Raw genomic sequence first — 27,930 nt, 5'->3', positions numbered from 1 at the left:
TAAATGATAAATAAAAATAGAAATTAATAATTAAGTTTTCAGAAAATAAAAATGCAAAAAAGAATGACGAGTGCATCCTTTGATTTAACTCCAGGAGCGGGTTCACCATTCTTCGACGACCTTCGACAAGACAAGGAGATCAGGGGAGACAACATATACATAACTAGACTTTAAGGGTGTTTTGCGCCCATCTTTATATATCAAGCTTTATAATTGTTGGCTTGTGGCTCTATCTGAAAGCATCTTCTTTTTGTATACAATTAAAACAAAAACAAAAGAAACTTGCGGATTTAATAATATTTTTTCGTAAATTTTCAAAATATTACTAAGATCTAAAAAATCGTTTCAGTCGTTTGACGATTGTCGGTTACAAACAAACAAACAAAGTATATTTACAGATGAAGTAAAAAAAAACACGGAATGCTCAGATATTTGAGTATTTGAAGTATTTCGAAATACTTCAAATTACAAATGCTGAAAAAGGCAGAAAAAAATGATTTAAAGGGACTGTTAACGTAATTTCAAGCGTGCATTTTACTAAAGAATTGCATGACCTATTCACAACGGGTTCCTTTTCAAGTTTGAATTTAAAATTCTTTTAATCTCCTGCGTCTCTTTTTATTAATCCGAAAATCACTTTTACGAGAAAAAATTTCACTGAAAATTATCATTTTTAGAAAGAAAAACAAGGATATTTCCATATCTTTCCTTTGGCGAAGACTAAAAGGATGCTATTGTGAATCGGGCGTGCCTCTATTTTAAATGGGGGGTAGATCAATAGAAATTACGTAGACAGTTCTTGTAAGGGTTTTATTCTTCAGATTTCAGATTTTTTCATTAATTCAATTTTTACATGTTGTTTAAACTATAAAAAGGCGTTAAAAAACACTTTACTTTTTTCTCTCACAGTCTCAATTATTTTCCAATCATAATGAAATTTATAGTCTCTAAGATGCTGGGACTCCATGGACATTTTCAGGTGTAAACCAAAATTTGATTGAAGCTAATGCTGACAGAATAAAATGCTCGCTGCGGTGGCTGTCTACAGGTTTCTCCTGTCAGCAAGCTGAGCCCTCGTGGACCCGGTAAGAGTTGATTTACACAAGTAAAAGCTTTAGGATAGTTAGGTACATTCCTTTTTGCAATAAGATATGGTTTCATCAGCTTATAGTAATAGTCCCCGGCAGTGTTTCTCCTTGTGGAAGAAGAAGTGAAGGAGCTGGCTCTGCATTTACCTGGAAATGGTAGGTATACTCCAAATTGCTGTTGATGCTGTTAGGTCATACCATCTCAACCCTGAACTTATAACTGGTTACTAACAAAGCTTTTTAGAGTTTTAGGCTTACGCAAGTTACACACCTGGATATCTGCTCCGGTCGGTCCTCCTAGTTCTGTCCAGGCAAGTGTCGTCTGGCTACGTCTAGGATAGGAACAGAGAAGGAGAAGAGGAGTAGATGAACCGCCGGGTCTGGCTCACGCTGCAGGAGCACAAGCGCGCACAGGACTGGGATCAGAGAGAGAGAGAGATGGATCCACGTACAGGAGGGATCCAGGAAACGATACAGTAATAACACAAGAAGGCCCTAGGATCTTCTGAGCATTTATCTGGAAATATAACACCACTATAGATATGACATTGGAAAGGACAAGAGAAATGGACATTCAAGAGATCACAGTGTAAAGACTACAGTGGTGCCATCCAGGAGGGTAAGAGGAGATGAGACAGCAGCAGTGAATAGAACCTAGATAAAGGATCTATGAGGGTGGTGGCGTTATATTAAACATATTTAAATAGATTTTTGTCCATTTTAAGCAAGTTCTTGACCTCCTTTTGCTTTGTTAATGCTGATCAGTTTCATCCTCAAGAGATAAAGAGCATTTATTCAGAGCTGAGTTGACAAAATCCGATAAATTTATAACCATGTAGTCCTGAGATCCTTTTAGTAATTGTGATATTAATTTCATTATGATCGGGTATTAATTAAGCCTATGAGAGAAAAAAGTGTGAAATGTTTGGTTTTTTCTTTAACACCCTTTAGATATGAGAAATTTTCTTTTTTTATTTTGGAGGAAAAAAATCCCAATTTAGATCATTATAGTTCTAATTGTTTTTTTTTCGACTTTTAGCACTGTGAAACCTGAAATATTTTAAGTTCTCAATTTTCACTAATTTTCTCTGGTATCAAGTATCAAGTATCAAGTATCAAGTAGCTGGATTAATGTATAAATTTTCATCTCTGGAACCACGTTTCTTCGTTGAAGTGCCTATTTTTACAAATTTTTGATTTTTTTTGTGCATTTTAGTTAAGATCATCTATCTGATCGCTCTTTTTCGGCAATGCGTACTTCTGAATCCTCAAATAATAATTGTTGTAATAATAGATCTTTTTTCACTAATTGGTACTTCCTATATTAAACAATATCGAAAAAAAACCATCGAGAACTAATCTTCTCTGGTATCAAGTAACTGGATTAATCTTCTGAAACGTTCATTTTTATCTCTAGAGTCTGGGACGGAGTGGGGAACTAGTTTTTTCTTTAACAATTTTAATTTAGGAAGTTAGATTTACAAAAAATGTATATTTTTAATTGTATGCGTATATCACAATACACAAAAATGTGCCCTTGTCAAATAAGAGTTGAAACCAATTTTTTATTAGGAATAAATTTTACCATTAATTAAAAGATATTCATGAATATATTTGTTGTTCTACAGAAATTCCTTTCTCCACGCTATAGCATTGACAATCCTAGCTGTTATACTGACTGGAGCTTACTACGTGTACAGTATTCTTGAACCATTTATAGGTAGGCGGTTCAGTATAATTTGTGGAAGCCGTCTTATTCACGAAAATTAAGAAGATTAATTTATTTATTTATTTATTTATTTATTATTATTATTATTATTATTATTATTATTATTACTATTACTATTATTAATCCTTGTCCTTGTCCTTGTCCTTGTCCTTGTCATTGTCCTTGTCCTTGTCCTTGTCCTTGTCCTTGTCCTTGTCCTATTGTCTAGAAAAAATATTTTGGAAATTAGGGAAATAAATGAATTTTTGTAGGGAAAGTATCAGAAATAGTTTTCTCCTTTTTGCCTTTTGATGTAAAAATTTTCTTTCTTCACCCACGGCTTAACAAGTTATTTATGTAATTTCGAAAATATTTACCCCTGTAAAGTCCAATTTTTTATTTTTCTGGAGTTCTTTTAGCAGCCAAAATTTTGCCATACAGGTAAAACCTAAAAATTTCGCCAAACTTCATGAGAAATTATCACCTGTTTTACTGTAACTTACATCTAGTTATTTTAGTGCCTTTGTTCTGGGCCTTGTTAACGGGTGTTCTGCTTCATCCGCATAAGAAGAGTGCGACAAACAAATTTCGACTTTATCTTACTCGACTACAGCAGAACGACAAGAATGTCGTCTTTTCATTATCACACAATATTCTGAAGCTGCTAGGCAACCTTTTAGTAACTTTATTTAATCGGGGTGACCATTGATTATGAAAAAGAATCTTCTGTTGATTAACTTGTGTTCATATCTACGGAGACTATAATTAAAGTTGTTATAATTAAATTTTTTATGCAGTTTTCAATTATTTGGCCAGATAATTTCTAACATCGTTTTTTCTTTAAGTAAGAAGGTTAATTTTTAGTGACCCTCCATTTATACAGTGGCATTTCCAATTAAAAAGGTATCCTTTAAACCTTTGATTTATTCAAGTTTTTCTATTGTGGTTTCTCCATAAAAGTTACTTCTGAATTTCTGCAGCAGAAACAAGAAAGAAAATAACTTAAATAAAAACTTATTAAAACAAGGATATTTTCCACATTATTAATCAGATATAGGTTGGAAGATTACTGTCGTGAATCGGGCTTTTACTTCTTTAAAGGGAGGATCATTTGAAAATCTGACTATAGTCTCTTAATCCGGTTTTATTTAATTCTTTTCATTTGATTTCTTTAACTGAATGGTCGTTTATTCAGACAAGTCTGCTGAGTGTATAGGAGAATATTTTATACAGAAGTGGAAACTATTATTATGTTTTATAATTGTATCAGCTGGAGTGTATGTAGTGTATATATATACTCCAGACGGGTTCCTAGTTCTTCTCAACACTCTCAGGTAGTACAGGTAGATCTAATATGTATTATATCATATCTGTTCGGTTCCTAGCGTTTAAGAATGGTTATTCTTACACTGTAGGTGTAAAATTTTCATTCTTTAACACACAGACCGTGTAAGAATGGAAATTATTACGTGGTCAGAGCGTGTAAGAATGGAAATTATTACACGCTGCGAGCATTAAAAAATGGAAATTCTTACACTTGTTGGAAGAATATTCATTCTTACATGCTCCTTATATTGATCTTTTCAATAGATCAATATTGATATTAACTTAATTATTTTGTACTGACAACATGCACAGGGCAAACTCACCTTTTTCTTTTATATTAATACATGCAAACTTACCTTTTTATACTAAAAAATAACATGCTCACTTACCTTTTTCTTTAATATTAAAACATGCAAACTTACCTTTTTTACTTTAGTAAAACATGCTCACTTACCTTTTCATGCTCACTTACCTTTTTCGTTTTTTGAAGTATTGACATATCTTAATTCAGGAATTTCCATTAAAATCTTAACCTTAGTACTGACAGAAGAGTGGAACCCCCTGTGATTAATTAACATTTTCTGACCTTTCTAAAAAAAATTAATTACGAACTTTAAACTTTAAGTCTTCCATTGGACATTTTCATCAAACTACAGAGTCTCAAAGCATACTGCCCGACTGCCTACTTTATTCAATTTTATTTTAGTTTTTCTTCATTCCAAACCAAGTTTGGTGAGATTTTGAAAATCTCTGCATATTTGTAATTATAGTACGGTCAGAGCTTTTCAAAAATGGAAAGGTTTGTCATGTCTTCACAATTTCAATTAATTGTTTTTTAACTTTATTATAAAGTTTTAAAAGTACCTCAGCCTGAGTCAGCAGTCACAATATCTCGCATAGCTCGAGATGATAAAGTGAAACCACAATCAAAACCAGAAAAAGTTAGTTTATAAAAACTTATCATTGAAATACTAGTGTCACAAAAACTTTTAGTGGGGTCTTAGCACTCCATAGCAATGAAAGCAAACCAGTAAATCTTGCTTCATGAATAAAAGACAAAGATCTTCATCAGTTTATGTCGAACTGATTACTAGATAACCTGCTTTAATCTCCTCTTTTTGGAAGAATTAGGATCTAATATCCAGGAAATGATTTCTTCTGTAAATGATTTCAAGATTTTGTTCAGTAGATTAAGACAACCCAATACAATACCTTCTCCCCATCTAAAAAAACTCAGAGCACATTCATCATGCTGTATTTAAATGTAGTATCAACTTGAAAAAGAAGCAATTTCATTAGAAATTGGTTAACAAACAAACTAAACAAAGGAAACAATCACACCACATGCATTACTTTCAAATTAAGAACCAATTTTTACTTATAAAATGGTTTTTAACATTTTAACATTAGAAAATAAAAACAGTGATAGGCAGAACAAGAGCATAAAACTTATTTGCAACCTTTCATAATGTTAACTATTCCGCCTTGAAATAGTAGGATTTCACCAGAATTATTTTTTAGTATAATTTCTTGGGTATGTGCCCATGGAACCTCACAAATATGATATAATAATAATCTTATGAGAATAAAAATGTAATAATGGAATTCTTAAACTCGATGAAATAATCTTGATGTATTCTTTAACTCGAGTTTAAGAATTTTCATTATTACATTTTTTTCCTCATAAGATTATCATATTATTGAAAGCGCAAAGAATTATTTCCACTAACATGTCGTCTTCCTTTTAAATCATCAAACAATTAATATTTATTCGAGACATACAGCATAAAAGTAGCAAGACAACTTGAAAGTCGTCTTAGATCTTTGAATTTATGTGTGACATTCAGTCGTCAACCTACATTTTGATATGTATGATTCTTCTAACAATAACAAAAAAATTCTCCTAGTTCTGACATTTCCAAATGTTGTCTGCTTCTTTTGGACTTTCAATACTACCCGAAATATTAATTTCGTTAAGATTTTGATTTTGTTAAAAAATACCAAAATTGTCGAAATCTGAACAAAATTCTTCATTTGTCGGGAATTATTGAAAGCACAAAAAACGGACCAGACCACATTTTGGAAATGCCAGGATTATGGGTATTTTGAGATTTTTAACTATAAGATTTTACTTCTGAATTTAGATTATTTTAAAAATCAAAGACGACCTTCAAGTCCACTTGCCTCTGTTTTGTTATGTGGGACACCCTGTAGATAATTTGTAATATGTTTTCCAATCAAAATACATAAACAAATATCTGAAAGTGTCAAAATCGTTGTGTTTGGTGTCTAGAATGTTGTGTTTGGTGTCTAGAATTGTGTTAAAATGGTGTGAACTTTAGGGGGAGGTGAACGGTCACAAGAAGGAATTTTTCTAAATCTTTTAGTTTGTCTTTGATGCCTTTTCAAACGATAATCTTAATTTGCTATTTTTAAAAAGCAAACAAAAAAACTATGAACCTTGAAAATGTTTCCTGTTTTTTTTTGTGCGAAAATTTTGTCCCCAAATAATTTTTTCGATAAAATTTAAAAAATTCACCAAAACATTTTAAGTGGTGTAAATGATAATACAGAAGTTTATACCAACTTAATTATTTTTTTAAATATTATTTCCATTTTTATTTACTCTAAGCAAAATTAAAGTCGTCATTGCATTGAGAGGTTTATTTCAAATCCTTGAATGATAAATGCATGATTTTAAAACAATTTATTTACATTTATATGTTTAATATAATTTTTGTTTTCAGAGAATTTCTGTTTGTCCAAGTTCCGAGTATATTTGGAAGTGTGCAGAGTGTACATCTAGTAATCAGTTCTTGTTTAACCTTGTCTACAATCAAACTCATACCAGAATATAAAGTAATTTATACATTATTTCAGTTTTATTAATCTTTTTTAGTATCATGTCATTAAGTTATATTTAAAGTGTCTTAACTAATTTTCCGGAATTCAGAAGTTTGGAGTCTAGATTAGCTGATATAGGAATTCAGAAGTTTGGAGTCTAGATTAGCTGATATAGGAATTCAGAAGTTTGGAGTCTAGATTATTTGATTAGGAATTCAGAAGATTGGAGTCTAGATTAGCTGATCTAAGAATAATAATGCTTTTATGGAAACCGGATAAGCTGATCTGGAAACTAGATCTTTTTAATAAAAACCAGATTGCTTAATATTAAAACGAGATAAATTGTTCTAAAAATTAAAAATGCAATGGTGGAAACGAATTGAATGATCTGTGATCTAGAAATCAGAACTTTTGCGTTGCAAATCACGGGATTAAGCATTGATTTCCATTATGCAGACCAGCGGATTAATTCAATTCCTATCCGATATCCCTTGATGGTAATACCAAGCAGGAGTAACCTTAATTCTGTGACAAGCATTTATCTTCAAAAATAAGGGTGCCCACATTGGATAGTGGATATCAAGATCAGGTTCAAGATTAACGACACTTCACACATAAGTTCCGACCCCAGATCGGTTGGCCTAGAAACTAAATTTTAGCTGATTTAAAAAATATAAATGTTTTCTGGAAACATGGATTACGGGATTAGTAAATTGATTGACAGTTAGTGAATGTTTAGGTGTTAATATTATTCTAGAATAATTATCTCTGTCTAGATGTTATGTAGTATTGTATGCTGGATAACCTGGATAATATTATTCTAGAATAATTATCTCTGTCTAGATGTTATGTAGTATTGTATGCTGGATAACCTGGATAATATTATTCTAGAATAATTATCTCTGTCTAGATGTTATGTAGTATTGTATGCTGGATAACCTGGATAATATTATTCTAGAATAATTATCTCTGTCTAGATGTTATGTAATATTGTATGCTGGATAACCTGGATAATATTATTCTAGAATAATTATCTCTGTCTAGATGTTATGTAGTATTGTATGCTGGATAACCTGGATAATATTATTCTAGAATAATTATCTCTGTCTAGATGTATTGTAGTATTGTATGCTGGATAACCTGGATAATATTATTCTAGAATAACTATCTCTGTATTGAAGTTATATAGTATTGTATGCTGGATAACCTGGATAATATTATTCTAGAATAATTATCTCTGTCTAGATGTTATGTAGTATTGTATGCTGGATAACCTGGATAATATTATTAGCTAGAATATTATCTCTGTCTAGATGTTATGTAGTATTGTATGCTGGATAACCTGGATAATATTATTCTAGAATATTATCTCTGTCTAGATGTTATGTAGTATTGTATTCTGGATAACCTGGATAATATTATTAGCTAGAATATTATCTCTGTCTAGATGTTATGTTGTATTGTATGCTGGATAACCTGGATAATATTATTTGCTAGAATATTATCTCTGTCTAGATGTTATGTAGTATTGTATGCTGGATAACCTGGATAATATTATTAGCAAGAATATTTAACTATCTCTGGCCTCCTCTTCTCTACGTTCTGGTTTTCGCACTAGTCATAGGTAGGTAGAACTTAATNTATAAAGTTTCGCCCCTGTATTACACTTTATTATTTTTCTGCTTATATTAATTTATTTTTTATTGATTTTAAATATGAATACAAATGGGATATATTCTCTTACTAACATGACACTCCTTTACCTTCTCGTCCACTCGTCTAGGACACCCCCCTCCCCCTCATGAGGATTTATCATTTTTTGTGATAATCATATTTTCAATAATAATTAAATCTTCATGTAATATTTGATTTGATTTGATTTGATGAGTTCAGGGTACATGACAGATTCCTCTGGTATAGATGAACCAGACAGAGTCTCTGAATCTAGAATACGATCTGTTATCGTCTCTCTCCTGCAGCGTCTCAACCTGGTTCCTTCTACTGGAGATGCTATTGATGAAGGAGTAGATGAATCTGGAGTTTATGGACCGGCAGAGTCTACTCCTATACCTACTAAAGTAAGCAGAGTCTACTCCTATACCTACTAAAGTAAGCAGAGTCTACTCCTATACCTATTAAAGTAAGCAGAGTCTACTCCTATACCTATTAAAGTAAGCAGAGTCTACTCCTATACCTACTAAAGTAAGCAGAGTCTACTCCTATACCTATTAAAGTAAGCAGAGTCTATTCCTATACCTATTAAAGTAAGCAGAGTCTACTCCTATACCTAATAAAGTGAGCAGAGTCTACTCATATACCTATTAAAGTAAGCAGAGCCTACTTCTATACCTACTAAAGTGAGCAGAGTCTACTCGTATACCTATTAAAGTAAGCAGAGTCTACTCATATGTCTATTAAAGTAAGCAGAGTCTACTCCTATACCTATTAAAGTAAGCTGAGTATATTCCTATACGAAGCAGAGCCTACTCATATACCTACTAAAGTAAGCAGAATCTGCTCCAAAAGATTTAAACAAAGGCCCAATAACTAATCTTTGTTAAAATGTTTCTAAGGTCTCTGGTGATATGGGAGATATTTCTAAGTTTGATCCCAAGATCGGAGTAATTCCACATCCTGGAGTATCAGCGTTGAAGAAAGAGCACGGAATCCTACAAAATCGACCAAACCTCTCCGAGATAGGTGAGAGAAAAAAACGTAATTTCTATATGCACTTGGCTTGTCAAATATTTAGTTTGTTTGTCGAAATGGCTAAGCCGATCAGGTCCAAATTTTTTGTGGTAACTCGTGATGTTAGAAAAGTTTTCCCCAAAATCATTTTGATTAAAAAAATTGGTAATCCACAAAATAAAACAGGAAAATCTGCGAACTTTTTTATTGTTATTTTTCAAAATGTAGATCACCAACAAAAAGCTACGATACTTACCAGAAAGTAAGCGTTCTCTTAACCTATTACTTTCCTTGTGGATAGTATGATTTTAATTTTTGCCTTTTCCAGGAAAGGTTTCTACGCCGTTAGGGTCCAATACACCAAAATCTAGATTAGGAAGGTAAAAAGTTTTCTTGAAATCACTTTACCAATCAAAAATTACCAGTCTTTAAAAAAGGGTCAAGATTTGAGGCCGGAAACTACAGACCAATTTCCCTAACATTTCCCATATGAGAATTATTGGAGTCAGTACTTAAGGACCGAATTGTTGACCACATTGACCAAAATAAACTCATACACAGTACACAGCATGGGTTTATGAGAAAAAAATCAAACCTAACAAACCTGCTAGAGTATCTAGAGACAGTCCATACCAATTGTTATAAATCTTGACTTTGTCAAGGAATTTGACAAGGTCTCCAAAAACATCTTGCAAAAGTATTAGAAGTTCATGGTATCAGAGATAAAAGTGGATTTTCTCCTGGTTAAACGATAGATCACAAAGAGTTTGGACCTTTGTGTTTCTTATATATACAAACATACTTGACCTAGTAATTAAAGATGTCCTAACTTTTCTGTCCAAGTTTGCAGATGACTCTAAGACTGGAAGGAAAGTTAATACAGATAGACGCATTAACTCAATGGGCACAGGACTGTAAGATGCAATTCAATGAATCAATATGTAAAGTTTTACACATCGGAAAGAATAATTCAAGATATGGGTACCAAATGAATGGTGCAAATGTGGAGGTTACTGACAAAAGAGAAAAATGTTGGTGGATCTAAAACCATTTGTTACAAACATTTTCTTACTTTTATCGTAAATCTATTTTTCTTGTTATTTTGAAGGGGAAAAAATATTGTTGTTATCATTTAACGAAATGTGACCTAACTTTTCATTAACAGTCTCTTAAAGGCAGTTTTTTTAGATCATTCCGTTATGCCAAAAGAAAGACGTCTCTTGCATCTGAGATTCATCATGACTCTATGAGGTAAAAATATAACATATTCACAATTAAATATATCAATGACTCAGTGCTTTTGTCACTCGATTTTGAATCGCGTTCTATCTTTATTTGAAGGGTGTACGATACTTTTTAATTGATGGTCAGTGTTATTGATTTTTCGATAAGCTGTTTCTTAAGTTTTTAAGATGGGCATTTATAAAAATCTCTAACATGAATCAGTACGGAGTCTTCTCTGAAGGAGCAGTCTTTAAAGGGAGAATATCATGAGATTGGTTATTTGTGGTTTCTTAAATATCAGATCGAAATAAAAAGAACAAATTTATGCTTCGCCAGATGCCTCTTTTTTAATCTTGTTTAAGGTATATCTACTGGGCACTGTGGAGCTGTTTATAATATTGTTTAATGTATATCTACTGGGCACTCTGGAGCTGTTTATAATATTGTTTCATGTATATCTACTGGGCACTCTGGAGCTGTTTATATATTGTTTCATGTATATCTACTGAGCACTCTGGAGCTGTTTTTTTAATGTATATCTACTGGGCACTCTGGAGCTGTTTATAATATTGTTTCATGTATATCTACTGTGCACTCTAAAGCTGTTTATAACATTGTTCAAGGTATATCTACTGGGCACTGTGGAGCTGTTTAGCTGTTCAACTGTGGTTACATCCTGGTCTCCTACATCTACTTCCGGCTCCAATATTTTATTCATTAATGAAAAGGAATTCATTTAAATTTTATATTAAGAATATTCCTAGTTTGATACAATTAAGAATTATAAAGAATACCGGTGTCGTGCATCAGTTCACCTCCCTGTGACAATTCACCTCCCCCTAGTGTTCTAACAATTCCAACTCAATTATTGACATCAAAAGCAATGTTTCGACACTTGCCGATTTTTATTAATATATTTAGATTGGAAAAACTCATAAAAAATTATCTTGTATGTTTCGAATAAATATTGATTGTTTTACAATTTGATTGTAAGACGACATTTATGGGAAAATAACTTTCCTGCGTTTTCTCCTTCAAATAATACATTTTAGAAATAAATGTGCATTTATGTATGTGAACTTATAATTTAAAAATATCGCTTTTTATTTCTAACATTGTGTTGAAATTGTGAAGACTTTAAGGGGAATCGAAGTGTCGCAGAGAGGATGAAATGATGCATCATGACACCGAAGTTAACTTTGAAAAATTAAAAAAAAAAATTTTACTTGTAATTCTTTGTCAAAAAAAGAATGAACAGTTTTTCCAATTTTCGACTTGAAGCTTAAATTGATACTTTAACGTGACTTTTCATTTATAGAGGTAAAGGACGACTGAATGATAATTTGAAATTACTGTTTCTCAATAAAATCTGAAGCAAAAACAAATATACGACGATATCTTCTCATTGAATTATCTTATATTGAGGGTCACTTGAAATAACGTCAACAGTCCCATTAAAAGTATATAATTCATTATTAGAATTTGAATGAATTATGATTATACCGAGTAGGCTGTTCAAGTATACCGGTGCATACGAGTTATGTGTCCGTCAGTATAACCGTGTTTGTACCTGTATCTGGGATTGGGTTGATCAAAACTCCGACACCCTTCTCCCTCTGCCGGTCAGATTCCTAGCACGTCAAATATACAACCTGGAGCGAGGATTCCTACAGGTACTTGTCTTTTATCATTAGAAACTAGGATATCCGATATCCGCAATTTTTTTGCTCTTTGGATCCGGGTCGGTGAAATTCCAATGATCCCTTACTTGTCAAGTTCAAGCATTTAATTTGCCAAGAAAAGAAAGAAAAAGAATTTTGTTCAGTTTAAGGAATAAACTAATTTGTAAGAGCATCCGTGGTTACAAATCCGGATTTGTTTCAAAATAGAACCGTTTCTTAGCGTATTGAAAGAAATTGACGTGTAAAGTGAATTTTTTGTAGAACAGTTTGATGAACATGAAACCACCTCATCTCCGTTTTGTCGGTCCGGAAATATCATATTTTATATTTTTATTTCCTACAAAGCATGAGCTATTTACTTTGTAGTTTGGACCCGTCTAACCTGGGTAGGATGTTTTGATTGATTATCCTGAATATTCTTGACTTGTGAAGTTTCAGGAATGGGCTACGGAAAATAGTGAGAAAATTGTGAAATTCCAGAATTCCAAATGGTTTAAAATATTCTATTTAGTTTTAAAAAATATAAGACTCAAGATTATTGAGAAGTTTTGTGATTACTTTGAATTTCGCACTCAATTCTGTATTGTGACAATACTAGAAATATTAGAAAAAAGGTGACACAGAAAACTGTTAAATTTTGAGTTTAATCCTGCTCTCGGTGAGCAAGACATTTTTAGATGTCAAAAAGGTTTCGTTAACCCCTTACATTCTTGTATCCGCCCCTGAGGCGTACTAATAAGTTAGAGTATTTATCAGGCCACAATATTCTACATGGACGGATTGGTGACAAGTCTACTTATTTTGGGAATATTTCTTGTAATTACTGTTGCCTGCATACTAGGAATTATTCAGGTGAGCATTCAGGGGATTATATCTTGAATTATTAACGAAGATAGTAAACGTAAGGGGGGGGGGGAATTTTTCTCCCCTTCTTAATCCATTTTACCCGAAAACATTCTGCTTGTGTGGGGGGGGGGGCGGTCATTTATTGACAAAAATGTATCCATATCCGGGGTGAAGTAGATTTTTTTCATTTTAATCTCAATTATTTCTTTATCCCATGGACGGAGGACTTATTTACTATTCACTGTATATGAAAATTACTCTCGGCCTAAAAATGCCCTATCTTTAAAATTGTTATTTGTAAATTTTCAGTTCACTAACAAAAATCTCAAGAGCTGACGAGGGTCAATCCAGACCGAAATATATTATCAAAAAGATGTGGAACTAACCTACTAAATTTACTTAATTAACATCAAATTTTAAATATTTTCAGGTGTACGCAGAATCTGCGTATATCCTCCAATCCCTGGCTACTATCGCGAGCTCCTTGGAGATGAAGGACTCGATGCTCCTCTCCTCCTTGAACATCTCTCTACCTGCAAACTCCAGCATGGAAACAGTCATGGACGAGGCGTACACTTACGGCAGGGGGTGGATATCCACCACACTTAGGAATACATTGGAGAACACGGATACAGAGGTTCTCCAGGAACTAGAGAACAAGGTATATATAGATTAGAGAACATGGATAGAGAGGTTCTACAGGAACTAAAGAACAAGGTATATATCGATTAGAGAACATGGATACAGAGGTTCTACAGGAACTAAACAACAAGGTATATATAGATTAGAGAACATGGATAGAGAGGTCCTACAGGAACTAGAGAACAAGGTATATATAGATTAGAGTACACGGATACAGAGGTTCTACAGGAACTAGAGAACAAGGTATATATTGATTAGAGAACATGGATACAGAGGTTCTATAGGAACAAAAAAAACAAGGTATATAGATTAGAAAACATGGATACAGGGTTCTACAGGAACTAGAGAACAAGGATACAGAGGTTCTACAGAGACTAGAGAACAAGACCATTGTTATTTTTCGCTAATGAAAATCTAATTGAAATAAGTGAAAACATATTTTTTTTAGATACTTGAATTATGGGACAGATCATATCAATACTGGATTCTGAAACAGGTAAATTTTATTCAGAAATCCCGTGACATTTTCTCAAGTGTTACCACGCTTATCATACAGGGTTACCCACATAGGATGAGACTGTGAAGACGACCTGATTTTTATTTTTTAAATGACGTTTCCTAGGTTAAGTTGAATATTCTGCCATAAATATTGAATAAAGTCTTTTTATGACTTTTAATAATTGGCAAAGACAGAAACAAATTCAAACTTATAGGAAATCCTAAATATAAGAAAAGGACAGTATGAATTTCGTACAGTCGTCTCTGAAGTTTCATCCTTTTTGGGTTACCCTGTGTATATCATCTATCATTAAAAATTAATAAACTTCTTGCTAAATTATATTTTCTAAAATAAACTGAATAACGATTACAATGAAGACGACTTTTAAAATGTGACAAGCTTTAAACGAATGAGGAAATCCAATTACTAAGGATGATTAAACTATGCTACTACGGTGGTATATAAGCGATTATATCAATATTCAATATAATAAAGACGACTTACGATTTTAATTTTAATAAGTTTTGGCCTTGACTATAATAAAAGAGCAGATTATTAAGACGTTTTTATGGGAAAGGAGTATAGAATTGCAAGAAAACCCCAAATCCCCCCACCCCATATGAAAAATTGGACATAAAAAAGCTCATTTTTTATCCTGTTTAATACTTTTTTACCCAGCAATTGATTTATTTTTACCAATTTAGCGAAGAAAGCCATATAAAAAGTTTTTGAAAGAAAGATTTTCAATAAGGGGTGGAGATGTTTGTAGAAAATATACACCCCTGTGTATTCTGATGATTAGGATGTGGTTGGACCTAAGATGAGTACAGCAGCAATAACAACTAGTTTCGGAGAAGTTATGGATAAACTGTACACTCAAGATCTATTTAATATATCAGCTGTTCAGATATTCATCAGGAAACTATACTTAGCAAACAAGAGTTGACATTGAGAACTGTTAGAAAACGACCTTTATCTATTTTGATTAAATTTGAAGATACATCAGAACTCCCCTTATCTCACTGTGCACTTAGAGCAATTTTAGTTTTGAAGGCTTGGCATTTAAGTTCTTTAATTTTATGTATCTTTGGTTGGCTAATAGAATATAGGACGCCAAATATTAAAAATCCCTGTTGTGTGTGGAGCCATTTTTCAGTTAGCTCCTCACCAAAAATACGCGTTCTTTAGGCGGTTGGGGGAAAAAAAAATTTAAAAAGGAAGTGGAAAAGGGAAAAAAGTGTGGGGAAAATGGAAGGGGAAAAGAGAAAAAGGAAGGAGAAAAGAGAAAAAGGAAAGGAAAAAAAGAAAAAGGTAAGGAAAAGAGAAAAAGGAAAGGAAAAGAGAAAAAGGAAGAGGAAAAGAGAATAAGGAAGGCGAAAAATGAAAAAGGTAAGGAAAAGAGAAAAAGGAAGGGAAAGGAGAAAAAGGAAGGGGAAAAGAGAAAAAGGAAGGGGAAAAGAGAAAAAGGAAGGGGAAAAGAGAAAAAAGGGGAAAAGAGAAAAAGGAAGGGGAAAAAAGAAAAAGGGAAGGAAAAGAGAAAAAGGAAGTGAACAGACTTTACCAGAAGTCTGCAGAAAGGAAGAAAGAGGAAGCAATAGAAAGTAGAAAGAAGGGAGGTTAGCTAGAGAGAACTGAGGGCACATAGCAGCTGGTCAGCAGGTATAGCAACACCATAGGGGTTTGCCTAGTAAATATTTGGTACACAGTTGGAAGGTAGAGGTAGGCTTCAGAGAGTATAGGTAGGTAATAGGTAGTTAGACTAGGAAGTAAAGAGTTAGAGGTCAGTAGGGTAGAGTAAGTCTAAAATAGAAACTCCCTGGGGGAAACCTAACCTAAACCGAAGGAAGCGTGGAAGGGAGGGACGGAGGGTTAACAAATAAAGAGGAAGGTGACCGGGAGAGGTTGACGATCCAAGAGTTAGAAGAGAAGTAAGGTAAAGTCAGGAGAAAGAGCGGTAACATGTGAGAAGCAAGGTAGGAATGGGTTGCGGCAAAACCCAGCAGTATTGTACATTCCTTGTAGTCGTCTTCTTCACGATATTTAACCACCTAACAATAAATAGATAGACTCTTAAATACATAGGGAAAAGAGAAAAAGGAAGGAAAAAGAGAAAAAGGAAGGGAAAAGAGAAAAGGAAGGGAAAAGAGTAAAAGGAAGGGGGATAAGAGAAAAAGGAAGGGGAAAAGAGAAAAGGGAAGGGAAAAGAGAAAAAGGAAGGGGAATAAGAGAAAAAGGAAGGGGAAAAGAGAAAAGGGAAGGGGAAAAGAGAAAAGGGAAGGGAAAAGAGAAAAGGGAAGGGAAAAAGAGAAAAAGGAAGGGGAAAAGAGAAAAAGGAAGAGGAAAAAAGAAAAAGGGAAGAAAAAAGAGAAAAGGGAAGGGAAAAAGAGAAAAAAGAAGGGGATAACAGAAAAAGGAAGGGGAAAAGAGTAAAAGGAAGGGGAAAAGAATACAAGGAAGGGGAAAAGAGTAAAAGGTAAGGAAAAAGAGAAAAATGAAGGGGAAAAGGAAAAAAGGATGGAAAGGAAAAACGTACAAAGGTGAAAATAAGAGAAAATTTGTTCTTTTTCCACCAGTTTTTGGCTCACACAGGAAACAATGCAAAACCTTTTTTTTGGAAAGTAACATTTTTCCCTCTCAATAGCAATATCATGTTTTCCCCTTTAAAAAGCTAGTCTGTTACTGTGCACATTCAGGACTAAGAAACAAATATGAAAAACCAATTTTTGGTGAAAAAAAAATCATATTTTATGCAACGATGTAAAGCTTAATTATATATTCTTTTGGCCTTACAACTGCTTCGGGCACTGAGAGTAGCATTGTATCGTTAACCAAATAGTTGAAAAACTAGTATTTTCTAACTGATTAGTGCTTTAATATTATTATTTTATGTTTGAAACTTAAAGATTGTCAAATTGTTTTCATGGTTAGTTTCTTCCAATTTGATAATCCTACATTACATTGACAAATGTATCATATGATGATTTTAATCATAATTAATATCGGGTTTTCCTACAATCTCCAGAAAACTTTTGAGTCAAACACTTTTTAAAAGTCTAAATTACACAAAAAGCTTTAAGGGCTCCTCATGGATTTCTAATTTTTGGTGTCATATCATCTATTAGTTTACCAAAGAAACATGAATTAACAGAGTCAAAATGCCGAGCCATTAAACCTGAAATTGCTCCATATGCACATTGATGCTTTGTACTAGTTTCTGGGAGGAATGTAAACAAACACAGAATCCATAATATCGTAGGAATTAAGCATCAATCATATCAAGTCCTTTACACTAGGAAAAGAAAACTTGTAAAGGGACAGAAAAACGGATTTCTAAAATCAAAGAAGAGTTGTTATCGTGGATACCAAAACCTTTTGGCACCCACAAAACTGTATAATAGGAAGACAACAGTTAATCTCAAGTTATTATTTGTTATTATTTCAATTAGTCCAAAAAACAAAATAAACACAGCAATTGTGCAGTGTACACAGACTCATTTCACTTTATTTTAGAATCAAAAACAATGCATGTACGATTGTTTAACTGTCGTCTTCCCATTTTGCATTTTAATTGGCCCCATTGTAAGACTAACGTGTTAGAATCTACCAGTGGTTGCATCCTGTTTGCTGGTTCTCATAGCTCTAGGTACAAGTTTAATTCTAGAAACTGATGAGAACCGAACTCAATTTAAACTTTGAAAACTTCAGTGATTGCTGGATTGAGAAGAGTCAATCTTTTGTGTAATTAGTTCTTTTATCAAACTTCATACAATAGTGTAGAGTTTCAAGTACACTTCTTGGTATATTTGTTCAAATATGTACTAGATACTTTATACAATAGTAGAGTTTCAAGTACACCTCTTGGTATATTTGTTCAAATATGTACTGGATACTTTATACAATAGTAGAGTTTCAAGTACACTTCTTGGTATATTTGTTCAAATATGTACTGGATACTTTATACAATAGTAGAGTTTCAAGTACACTTCTTGGTATATTTGTTCAAATATGTACTAGATACTTTATACAAAAGTAGAGTTTCAAGTACACTTCTTGGTTTATTTGACCAAATATGTACTGGATACTTTATACAATAGTAGAGTTTAAGTACAATTATTGGTATGTTTCTACAAATATTTACTGGATACTTTATACAATAGTAGAGTTTCAAGTAGAATATTCTTGGTATATTTCTACAAATATGTACTGGTTACTTTATACAATAGTAGAGTTTCTAGTACAATATTCTAAGTATATTTGTACAAATATTTACTGGATACTTTATACAATAGTAGAGTTTCAAGTACATTATTCTTAGTATATTTGTACAAATATGTACTGGATACTTCATACAATAGTAGAGTTCAAGTACAATATTCTTGGTATATTTGTTCAGATATGTACTGGATACTTTATACACTAGTAGAGTTTCAAGTACAATATTCTTGGTGTATTTTTTCAAATATGTACTGGATACTTCATACAATAGTAGAGTTTCAAGTACAATTTTCTTGGTATATTTGTACTAATATTTACTGGATACTTTATACAATAGTAGAGTTTCAAGTACATTATTCTTACTATATTTGTACAAATAAGTACTGGATACTTCATACAATAGTAGAGTTCAAGTACAATATTCTTGGTATATTTGTTCAGATATGTACTGGATACTTTATACAATAGTAGAGTTTCAAGTACAATATTCTTGGTATATTTGTACAAATATGTACTGGATACTTTATACAATAGTAGTTTCAAGTACAATCCTTGGTATTTTTGTTCAGATATGTACTGGATACTTCATACAATAGTGCAGTTTCAAGTACGATATTCTTAGTATATTTGTACAAATATGTACTGGATACTTTATACAATAGTAGAGTTTCTAGTACAATACTCTTGGTTTATTTCTACAAATATGTACTGGATACTTCATACAATAGTAGAGTTTCAAGTACGATATTCTTAGTACAAATATGTACTGGATACTTCATACAATAGTAGAGTTTCAAGTACGATATTCTTAGTATATTTGTACAAATATGTACTGGATACTTCATACAATAGTAGAGTTTCAAGTACAATTTTCTTGGTATATTTGTACAAATATGTACTGGATACTTTATACAATAGTAGAGTTTAAGTACAATTATTGGTATATTTCTACAAATATGTACTGGATACTTCAGACAATAGTAGAGTTTCTAGTACAATATTCTTAGTATATTTGTACAAATATGTACTGGATACTTTATACAATAGTAGAGTTTCTAGTACAATATTCTTGGTATATTTGTACAAATATGTACTGGATACTTTATACAAAAGTAGAGTTTCTAGTACAATACTCTTGGTTTATTTCTACAAATATGTACTGGATACTTCATACAATAGTAGAGTTTCTAGTACAATATTCTTGGTTTATTTCTACAAATATGTACTGGATACTTCATACAATAGTAGAGTTTCTAGTACAATATTCTTAGTATATTTGTACAAATATGTACTGGATACTTTATACAAAAGCTGAGCCCTCATTGAATATGAAGTCGTTTTCTTTGTGGGAAACCCTGTCAAAGAATTATTCTAATTTTTTAGCGAGCCCTGATTTTGATAAGTATAGTTTCTCAGGAACAATATGGGAACACTGACCTCTATTTGTGAACAAGTCTGGTCCCTTTTCCAGGGGAACCTTGTCTTCTTCATGGATGCTACCATGGGAGTTCTCAAGGTTTAATTTATTATCATACTAAAATGTGAGTTCTCAAGGTTTTTAACTTTGATAATCAATTTTTTAAGTTTTACGATATTTTTGAATATTTATATGATATTAGATGCAAATATGTTGAGATGTCTATATTTCTGTTCTTCATTTTCTTCTTGTTCGTACATCTTTCAATCATATTTCGGATAATTTAGGAAAGAAAATTTTTTTTTAACTACCATGGGAGTTCCCAAGGTTTAGCTTATTATCATGGATACTACTATGAGGGTTCTCAAGGTTTAGTTTATTATCATGGATACTACCATGAGGGTTCTCAAGGTTTAGTTTATTATCATGGATACTACTATGAGGGTTCTCAAGGTTTAGTTTATTATCATGGATACTACTATGAGGGTTCTCAAGGTTTAGTTTATTATCAAGGATACTACCATGGGGGTTCTCAAGGTTTAGTTTATTATCATGGATACTACTATGAGGGTTCTCAACTACCATGGGGGTTCTCAAGGTTTAGTTTATTATCATGGATACTACCATGGGGGTTCTCAAGGTTTAATTTATTATCAAGGATACTACCATGGGGCTTCTTAAGGTTTAGTTTATTATCGTAAAAAGTTTAAGATGTTGGGAGCTTCTACTTGTCGTACGCTTAACCTTATGAAACCTTTCATAAAATGTGAATCTTTTAGAAAACAGTCTCATGGTAAACTGTACACACATTTGGGAATTATTAACATGCGAGTTTTTGTCGGAGAAATTATCTATGTGAAAAGAACTAACACCTCTTTTAACAACTTTTTATCATATAAATCACTAGATTTTAACCCTGGTTATAATTATTCAAGGTTCTAAGCTACCGACGTCATGCATCAAATCCTCTTAAATACTTCCCATCCATCATATGTCATGCTTTAATCTCTCTCCCCCCGGTATATTAGAATTTGTATTTTCTGCAGGTTCTATTCTACTCCGGCTCCGGGTTCATAAACTTTTTGTTTGGGATTGTAATCTACATCACAGCCTTGTTCTACCTACTCTCCAACAGCTCCTCGACCTATAAACCTTTGGAGGTGTTAGGACAGTATGCCGTGTATCAGGGTTCAGGTTAGATATCAGTTAAATAAGTAATTTCTAGGTAATCTTCATTTATTAAGTGGCTTGTTCGATTCACAACGGTACCCTTTAACGTTTTTTTTCTATATTCATGAACCTATCTCTTTGAAAATAAAATATTGATATTGGGGGTAGTAGAACATCCCTGAAAGTCTGATTTGATTTGATTATCTATAAAAATGACTTGCGCATTTCTGTTCCATAAATAATGGAGGGAATTGTCAGAAATAAACACTTTTAATGCAGAAAACGGCGAAATCTTCTAAATCATTAATCAAAAATAGAAATTTGAAGGGCACCCGTGAGTATCTTGGAATGTCCCTCATAAAAAGTACGTCACTTGAAATTACAACTAACACCCTGTATAAATAAACATTTGCGGACTCAAATTCATTCTGGAAATATTTAAACCATAATTTTGCATGCATAATTAATTTGATGAGTGGTTACTGGCTACTAGGAATTAAACTCAAAATAAACTAAATAAACCTTGATGAATATTAAATATTAAAGGGACTGTCAACGTATTTTTAGTGAATCTCCACATGCGCGTTTTTTGAAAATTTTGAAAATTATCGATTATAATATTCCATTACATAATTATGCTGAGACAACGGTCCAAGTGGAATGTTTTGTTTTGTAAAATGTTCACATTAGATTAGATTTAAAAGGTAAAGAGTCTCGTTAATTGCAGGCGCGCGCTCAGCTGGCTTGTCAACAGTTCAATCTACTATAACTGCAGATTCCTGAAATTTTACCTTTTTACCAAAATTTAGCATAACTGACTTTGAGGAGTCTGATCTCAAACAAAACAGAAAAAAGACGAAATTTTGGCAATCCATAACTGTTACTTCTCTTTAAGTGAATTGAAATAAACAACATAAAATTATCGATGGAAAGGGATTGAGTGTTTGCCAGACGAGGGAGGGAGTCCAGAGTTCCTCAAATAGTAATCACCGCCACCAAAATCTGTTTTGCGGCAAGCGCGCTCCTCAATTGGTAATCTCCACCACCTCAATTAGTAATCACCGTAAAATTTTGTTTTCTGTGATTTGAATTTAATGCACTTTTAACACAATTTTCGACATCTATCGGGGTTTTATGGCATCTGTATTGACTTAAACTAAATTTTCAAATTATTTTCAGATTTGTTTGGTCAACAAAAACTGAGAATCAAGGCACAGTTCATTTTAGCCGAATCTTAGATCCAATTCGCCACTTCTATGACTGCATTTCATGATTGGCGTCAAGATACTAAAAGGTCGGGCTGTCTGTTTACTAAAAATTATCTCATCCCATGCAAAGTAATTTCCATCTCCATTTAAAAGATATTTTCAAAAAACCTCTACAGTGTTTAGATTTTTGTATTCGCCTACTCGAGTTCAACATCTACAACAAAACTAATTATATGCATAGAAAGACCATAAAATTTTGAAAAATTAGTCTCATCACTTCCACTACTGAAAATGAAGTATTTAGTCCACTAATAATGGGTTAAAGTTTCCTCTCTATATAAGGAGTTTAAAACAACATTCAGAGGAAAATGCCGCAAACATTCTTAAAGCGAAACTTGAAATTAAAAAACGTAATATATTTCTAGCACTTAGTGTGGCATATTTATTGATTTATTTTCGAAACTAAGGAGCAATAAAGAAAGCTTTAACAATAATGTACACCATAGGGCCATTAAAAGAGGTCAATATGGTCTTATTTCTAAGAAATAAACGATTTAATTTTATGTTTTTTTGGGCTGATTACTATTTGAGGTGGTGAAGATTACCAATTGAGGAGCGCGCTTGCCGCAAAACAGATTTGGGTGGCGGTGATTACTATTTGAGGAACTCTGTACTCCCTCCCTCGCCAAACACTCCGAAGTTCTAATACCTTTATCTTTGCAATCTGATGTCGTAGAACTTAGGTATTTCAAACTATAAATATTGGTATACCAAATAATATGAGTTTAAGATATCAAATGGTTACATCATCAGGTGCAAATATATTTAGATTAGAACATTTGAGTTTGTGGCTAAGTTTGTGAAGAGGATATGATGTTTAAAAAGTTGATTTAAAAAATGCTTCTTCTTGGCGATATACGGCTAATAACATAATTTGATTATTACAGATAAAATTAAGTAAGACAAAATGGCGTCCATGTTTCAGGTGTTGGAACGATACTGCAGACCGCGGTTAATTCTGTACTTTTCATTACATTCAAGATGGCGCTGTTTTATCTACTCTGGACCTATCTCACTCATACAATCTTCCAGGTATGGTTTCTTTTCCCAATATACGAAATAACAGCGCAAAACTTGATTTGTAGCATGAAAGCTTATCTGTGCAAATTCAAAATGTATCTTGTTGCATGCCACAACAATAAATCGAATTGGTAAGACAATAAATTATTTTCTTTTGCCTCTGTTGTTATGGATATCAAAAGAATAATACATTTATGTTGCGCATCATATTGCACTCAAGTTTACTGAATTTTAAGCAATATGTATTTTATCAAAGGTTTTTTAAATTATAATATGTTTTTATTATTATTCAAACCAATATTTTACAAAATTTCGTCAAACTTAAATTTAATAAAAACTTTTTGTGCATGGAAACCCAACTTCCAGGTTATACAATAACCTCTCAAACATGAATTCTATTAACGTTTACGAAATTTCATACATTCCTCAACGGATTTTATTGTTAAAACTTCTGATTTACCATGCTACCCTGAAAACTTTTCTGAGTAACAATTTTTTGTAAACTTTGCCTTCATAGTCTTTGCACCATAATTCCGCTACTCACTCTTACAACGAAATTGAATTTTTTAAATCAAATATCAGAAAGAAAAATAAGAAAGTATCAGTCATCCTTAATCAGACAAATTAAAAAGTTGCAAGTTGAAGTCTCGATTCTTTAAATAAATGGTCTCTTACAACAAATTGTCGGAATGTTTTTAGAGAAAAACAATATTTTCTGATATTTCCAGGCAACTATTGTCGTTCTACCGATGATATTTTCTTCATTTATTGCAGCTGTTCCTTTCACAGGTTAGTTGAGGACAAATTATATACAGGGAAATGCGTGGATGGGGGGGGGGGGGTATTTTACATATTATTGGATAATATAATTTTTAGGACAATATATTGTTGCCGTCCCTGCTTGCTTAGAACTCTGGCTTCTGCAAGATAGACCAGTTCATTCCATCCTTCTTATCATCTTCCAGGTCTTATTCTAGTTCATTCCATCCTTCTTATCATCTTCCAGGTCTTGTTCTAGTTCATTCCATCCTTCTTATCATTTGCCTGGTCTTATTCTAGTTCATTCCATCCTTATCTTCTTTCAGGTCTTATTCTAGTTCATTCTATCGTTCTTCTCATCTTCCAGGTCTTATTCTAGTTCATTCCATCCTTCTTATCATTTTCCAGGTCTTATTCTAGTTCATTCCATCCTTATCTTCTTTCAGGTCGTATTCTAGTTCATTCTATCGTTCTTATCATCTTCCAGGTCTTATTCTAGTTCATTCCATCCTTCTTATCATCTTCCAGGTCTTATTCTAGTTCATTCTATCCTTCTTATCATTTTCAAGGTCTTATTCTAGTTCATTCCATTCTTCTTCTTATCTGTCCTGTGCTTATATATCGTATCCTTATCCATTCACCCTTCCTATCGTTCAGGTGTTAGAAGTTTTTACCCTAGTTGATTTTATCATTTTTTATATATATCCTATTTCTCGAAACACATAACCAATTAATTTGGCTTAATTTATTTTAGTTCTTTATAAATTTTACACAATAAGTTCTTAATTTAAAACCGTGTTATTGTCAATCTTCTTCCTATTCCTTTTTAAGTTAATATGGTGTTTTCATGTAAAGTCTTATTTTTTATTTTTGTTCCCCCTAAATAAAAAAGGCAAGGACCAAACACCCTTAGAAAGATAAAAATTGCATTGTCAGAATGAAATACTATCAAAAGTGCAAGTTATAGGAAACTTTGCTCATTAAGAGAAACTTAATTCTTATACTTGTGACCTCTTTTTCCTGACTGTAAAAAATTCTTAAATTGTTTAATGTACAAATATTCGCAAACTTTCTTAACTTTGGGCCAAATTTCAAATACATCTGATGATATTTTATTGTCATTCACTCCCGAACAACTTTTAAAATTTGCTGGCATCAGTCTTGATAATATTGAAATAACAGAGATGAGCGTCCTAGTAGTTTTACAGGTACAGTTTTAAATTTCTTTATTTGCGAATTTTTCAAGTTTTTTTTGTAGTAAAAGAACAATGGAAAATTTATGGGCAGATACATGGGTGATATTAAAAAATACCCATGCAAAACTGCTTCCCCCTATTGCATTAGCTGAGGAAAATGGGAGGAAAAATCCTGGTCGGCTCAGCATATTCCTGTATTCCCCCTTGCGACCTCTACAAGGTACGAATAGAGTGTTTATCCAATGTGGTCAGAATAATATCAGGAACGAACCAAATTCCCAAATTTAGTGTCATCAACGGTTAATCTGTACAATGCATATTGGACAATTACTACCGGGACAATAAAGTTGCCAGCTGCGCCGGGACAATAAAGTTGTCAGCCGCGCCGGGACAATAAAGTTGTCAGCCGCGCCGGGACAATAAAGTTGTATAATACAAAATAAATAATTCAATGTTTTGTCTTGTTTAGATTGCTCCGAGCTGGTTGGTTGATGCTGCAATATACAGTGAGATGAAGGGAGGTATACATCCCTGGTTTACTGGTCTTGCTGTAGTTGGAGGGGTTTATGTTTTCGGAGCAGTCGGAGCAATATATGGTCCTCTAGCTCTATGTGTTCTATATGTTCTAGTCAATTTATATACTTCATTCATGCAGGTAGAACATGCTTTTATAATTCACGGTTATTATAAAATTATATTTATATACTTCATTCATGCAGGTAGAACATGTTTTTATAATTCAGGGTTATTATAATATTATATTTATATACTTCATTCATGCAGGTAGAACATGTTTTTATAATTCAGGATTATTATAATATTATATTTATATACTTCATTCATGCAGGTAGAACATGCTTTTATAATTCGGGGTTATTATAATATTATATTTATATACTTCATTCATCCAGGTAGAACATGCTTTTATAATTCAGGGTTATTATAATATTATATTTATATACTTCATTCATGCAGGTAGAACATGCTTTTATAATTCGGGGTTATTATAAGATGTAATACATAAGGTTTAGAAAATCAGTGTTTGTGCCAAAGACTCCAAATTAATTTGTCTACGGAAGGAAACGTTTATTTAGTTAACTTTTTGTGTTTTAATTTTGATTTTTGTTCAGAATTATTTTAAAATGTCATCCAATAATTTAGAAGAAGAAAAATAGTTGTAAAAGCATTTTTTTGTTAAACGTAGAATTACTTTTTTGTGGTAATATTTTGACAAGCTGATCATTTTTTGTTTAACGTAGAATTACTTTTTGTGGTAATATTTTGACAAGCTGATCATTTTTTGTTTAACGTAGAATTACTTTTTTGTGGTAATATTTTGACAAGCTGATCATTTTTGTTTAACGTAGAATTACTTTTTGTGGTAATATTTTGACAAGCTCACCATTTTTTGTTAAACGTAGAATTACTTTTTTGTGGTAATATTTTGACAAGCTGATCATTTTTTCGGATCTGGTAAATTTTGAATTAACGGAACTAATTTAAATAGGTTCAAATAATTTGAACACATTCTCTAATCTTGTGTACATGGTTAAACCCTTCTCAGTTAAATCGATTTAAATTTAAAGAATTTGAACCGCGGCTCAAATATGGTTGGTTCCACATAAAATTGTATTCAATTTTTCAAGATTTAAGCCGGCGCTCAATTGAAACCAGTTGTTGGCAGATTTAAGCCGCGGCTCAACTTCATTAAATTCGGACACTGAGTTGTGAATTAGTAAATAGCAAGCATTAGTTAAACTATTTACGCTTAGTTGAAACACTTCTCTCATTAAATCCTGACTGTCCAATGTGTTTAGGTATATAAATACTTTTTGTAAAAAGTAAAGTTTAAAAAAATTTTAATTTAGGAGATAGATGCTGCAACCCCTGTTGGATATAAATCTATGCGTACACCTATGAACAGATCTGATACGATGATGTGAAAATCAATTCCGCTTCTCGGCTAACTGTGATTTTTTTACTTCCTTTACTTCCGGTGTTTTGTGCGTTAATGTCCAGAGTAAAAAAGTTATAAATACGGTTCAATCAATGGTTCAAGTTCAACTTGGTTCAATCACTGGATCAAGTTCAACTTTGTTAAATCGCTGGTTTAATTACTGGTTCAATATAGATATATATAATAATATAAATAACAAAGTTTCAAAATTTCCTTAGAATGACAATAATTATATTTTCACGTGACCAACCATGAAAAAAAAAGCAACGCCCGACGGTACACTTCTAACTCAAAGCTGTGTCAATTAAATATATTTATAATTTTATAAAACTGGTTAATTTCAATTGTGTTTTCTCTACAAAAGTAAAAAACGATAATATC

General features: G+C 32.4%; 1 protein-coding gene across 2 annotated transcripts; it reads left to right on the top strand.

The window, feature by feature from the left end:
* Nucleotides 1-35: 35 nt before the first annotated feature.
* LOC111699149 (transmembrane protein 245) lies at nt 36-27,561 on the top strand. 2 transcript variants are annotated; one of them, XM_023469739.1, is made up of 23 exons: nt 36-143; nt 2,717-2,808; nt 3,315-3,464; nt 3,992-4,130; nt 6,870-6,981; nt 8,482-8,590; nt 8,887-9,044; nt 9,540-9,666; nt 9,983-10,034; nt 10,843-10,905; nt 11,502-11,606; nt 12,389-12,551; nt 13,317-13,412; nt 13,837-14,067; nt 14,497-14,544; nt 15,350-15,465; nt 20,179-20,278; nt 21,226-21,373; nt 23,543-23,649; nt 24,366-24,426; nt 24,514-24,602; nt 26,062-26,247; nt 27,461-27,561. In XM_023469739.1, exons 1-23 carry the CDS (start codon nt 52-54, stop codon nt 27,533-27,535), a joined length of 2,619 nt encoding a protein of 872 aa, XP_023325507.1. In that variant the 5' UTR covers nt 36-51; the 3' UTR covers nt 27,536-27,561. The 2 variants fall into 2 exon arrangements, with proteins under 2 accessions (XP_023325507.1, XP_023325506.1); XM_023469738.1 differs by having other exon boundaries at nt 8,860-9,044.
* Nucleotides 27,562-27,930: the final 369 nt, after the last annotated feature.

This window comes from Eurytemora carolleeae, unplaced genomic scaffold (assembly GCF_000591075.1).
Source record: "Eurytemora carolleeae unplaced genomic scaffold, Eaff_2.0 scaffold37, whole genome shotgun sequence".
Taxonomy (NCBI): domain Eukaryota; kingdom Metazoa; phylum Arthropoda; class Copepoda; order Calanoida; family Temoridae; genus Eurytemora; species Eurytemora carolleeae.
The sequence above is the reverse complement of the archived record's forward strand: the minus strand, read 5'-3'. Positions and strand labels throughout refer to the sequence as shown.

Excerpts from the sequence above, each read along its gene's own strand:
- LOC111699149 (XM_023469738.1), top strand. The coding sequence starts at position 52 with ATGCAAAAAAGAATGACGAGTGCATCCTTTGATTTAACTCCAGGAGCG. Across the intron at positions 2,809-3,314 it reads TATTCTTGAACCATTTATAG|TGCCTTTGTTCTGGGCCTTG; the intron begins GTAGGCGGTTCA and ends TAGTTATTTTAG. Across the intron at positions 14,068-14,496 it reads TCCAGGAACTAGAGAACAAG|ATACTTGAATTATGGGACAG; the intron begins GTATATATAGAT and ends TATTTTTTTTAG.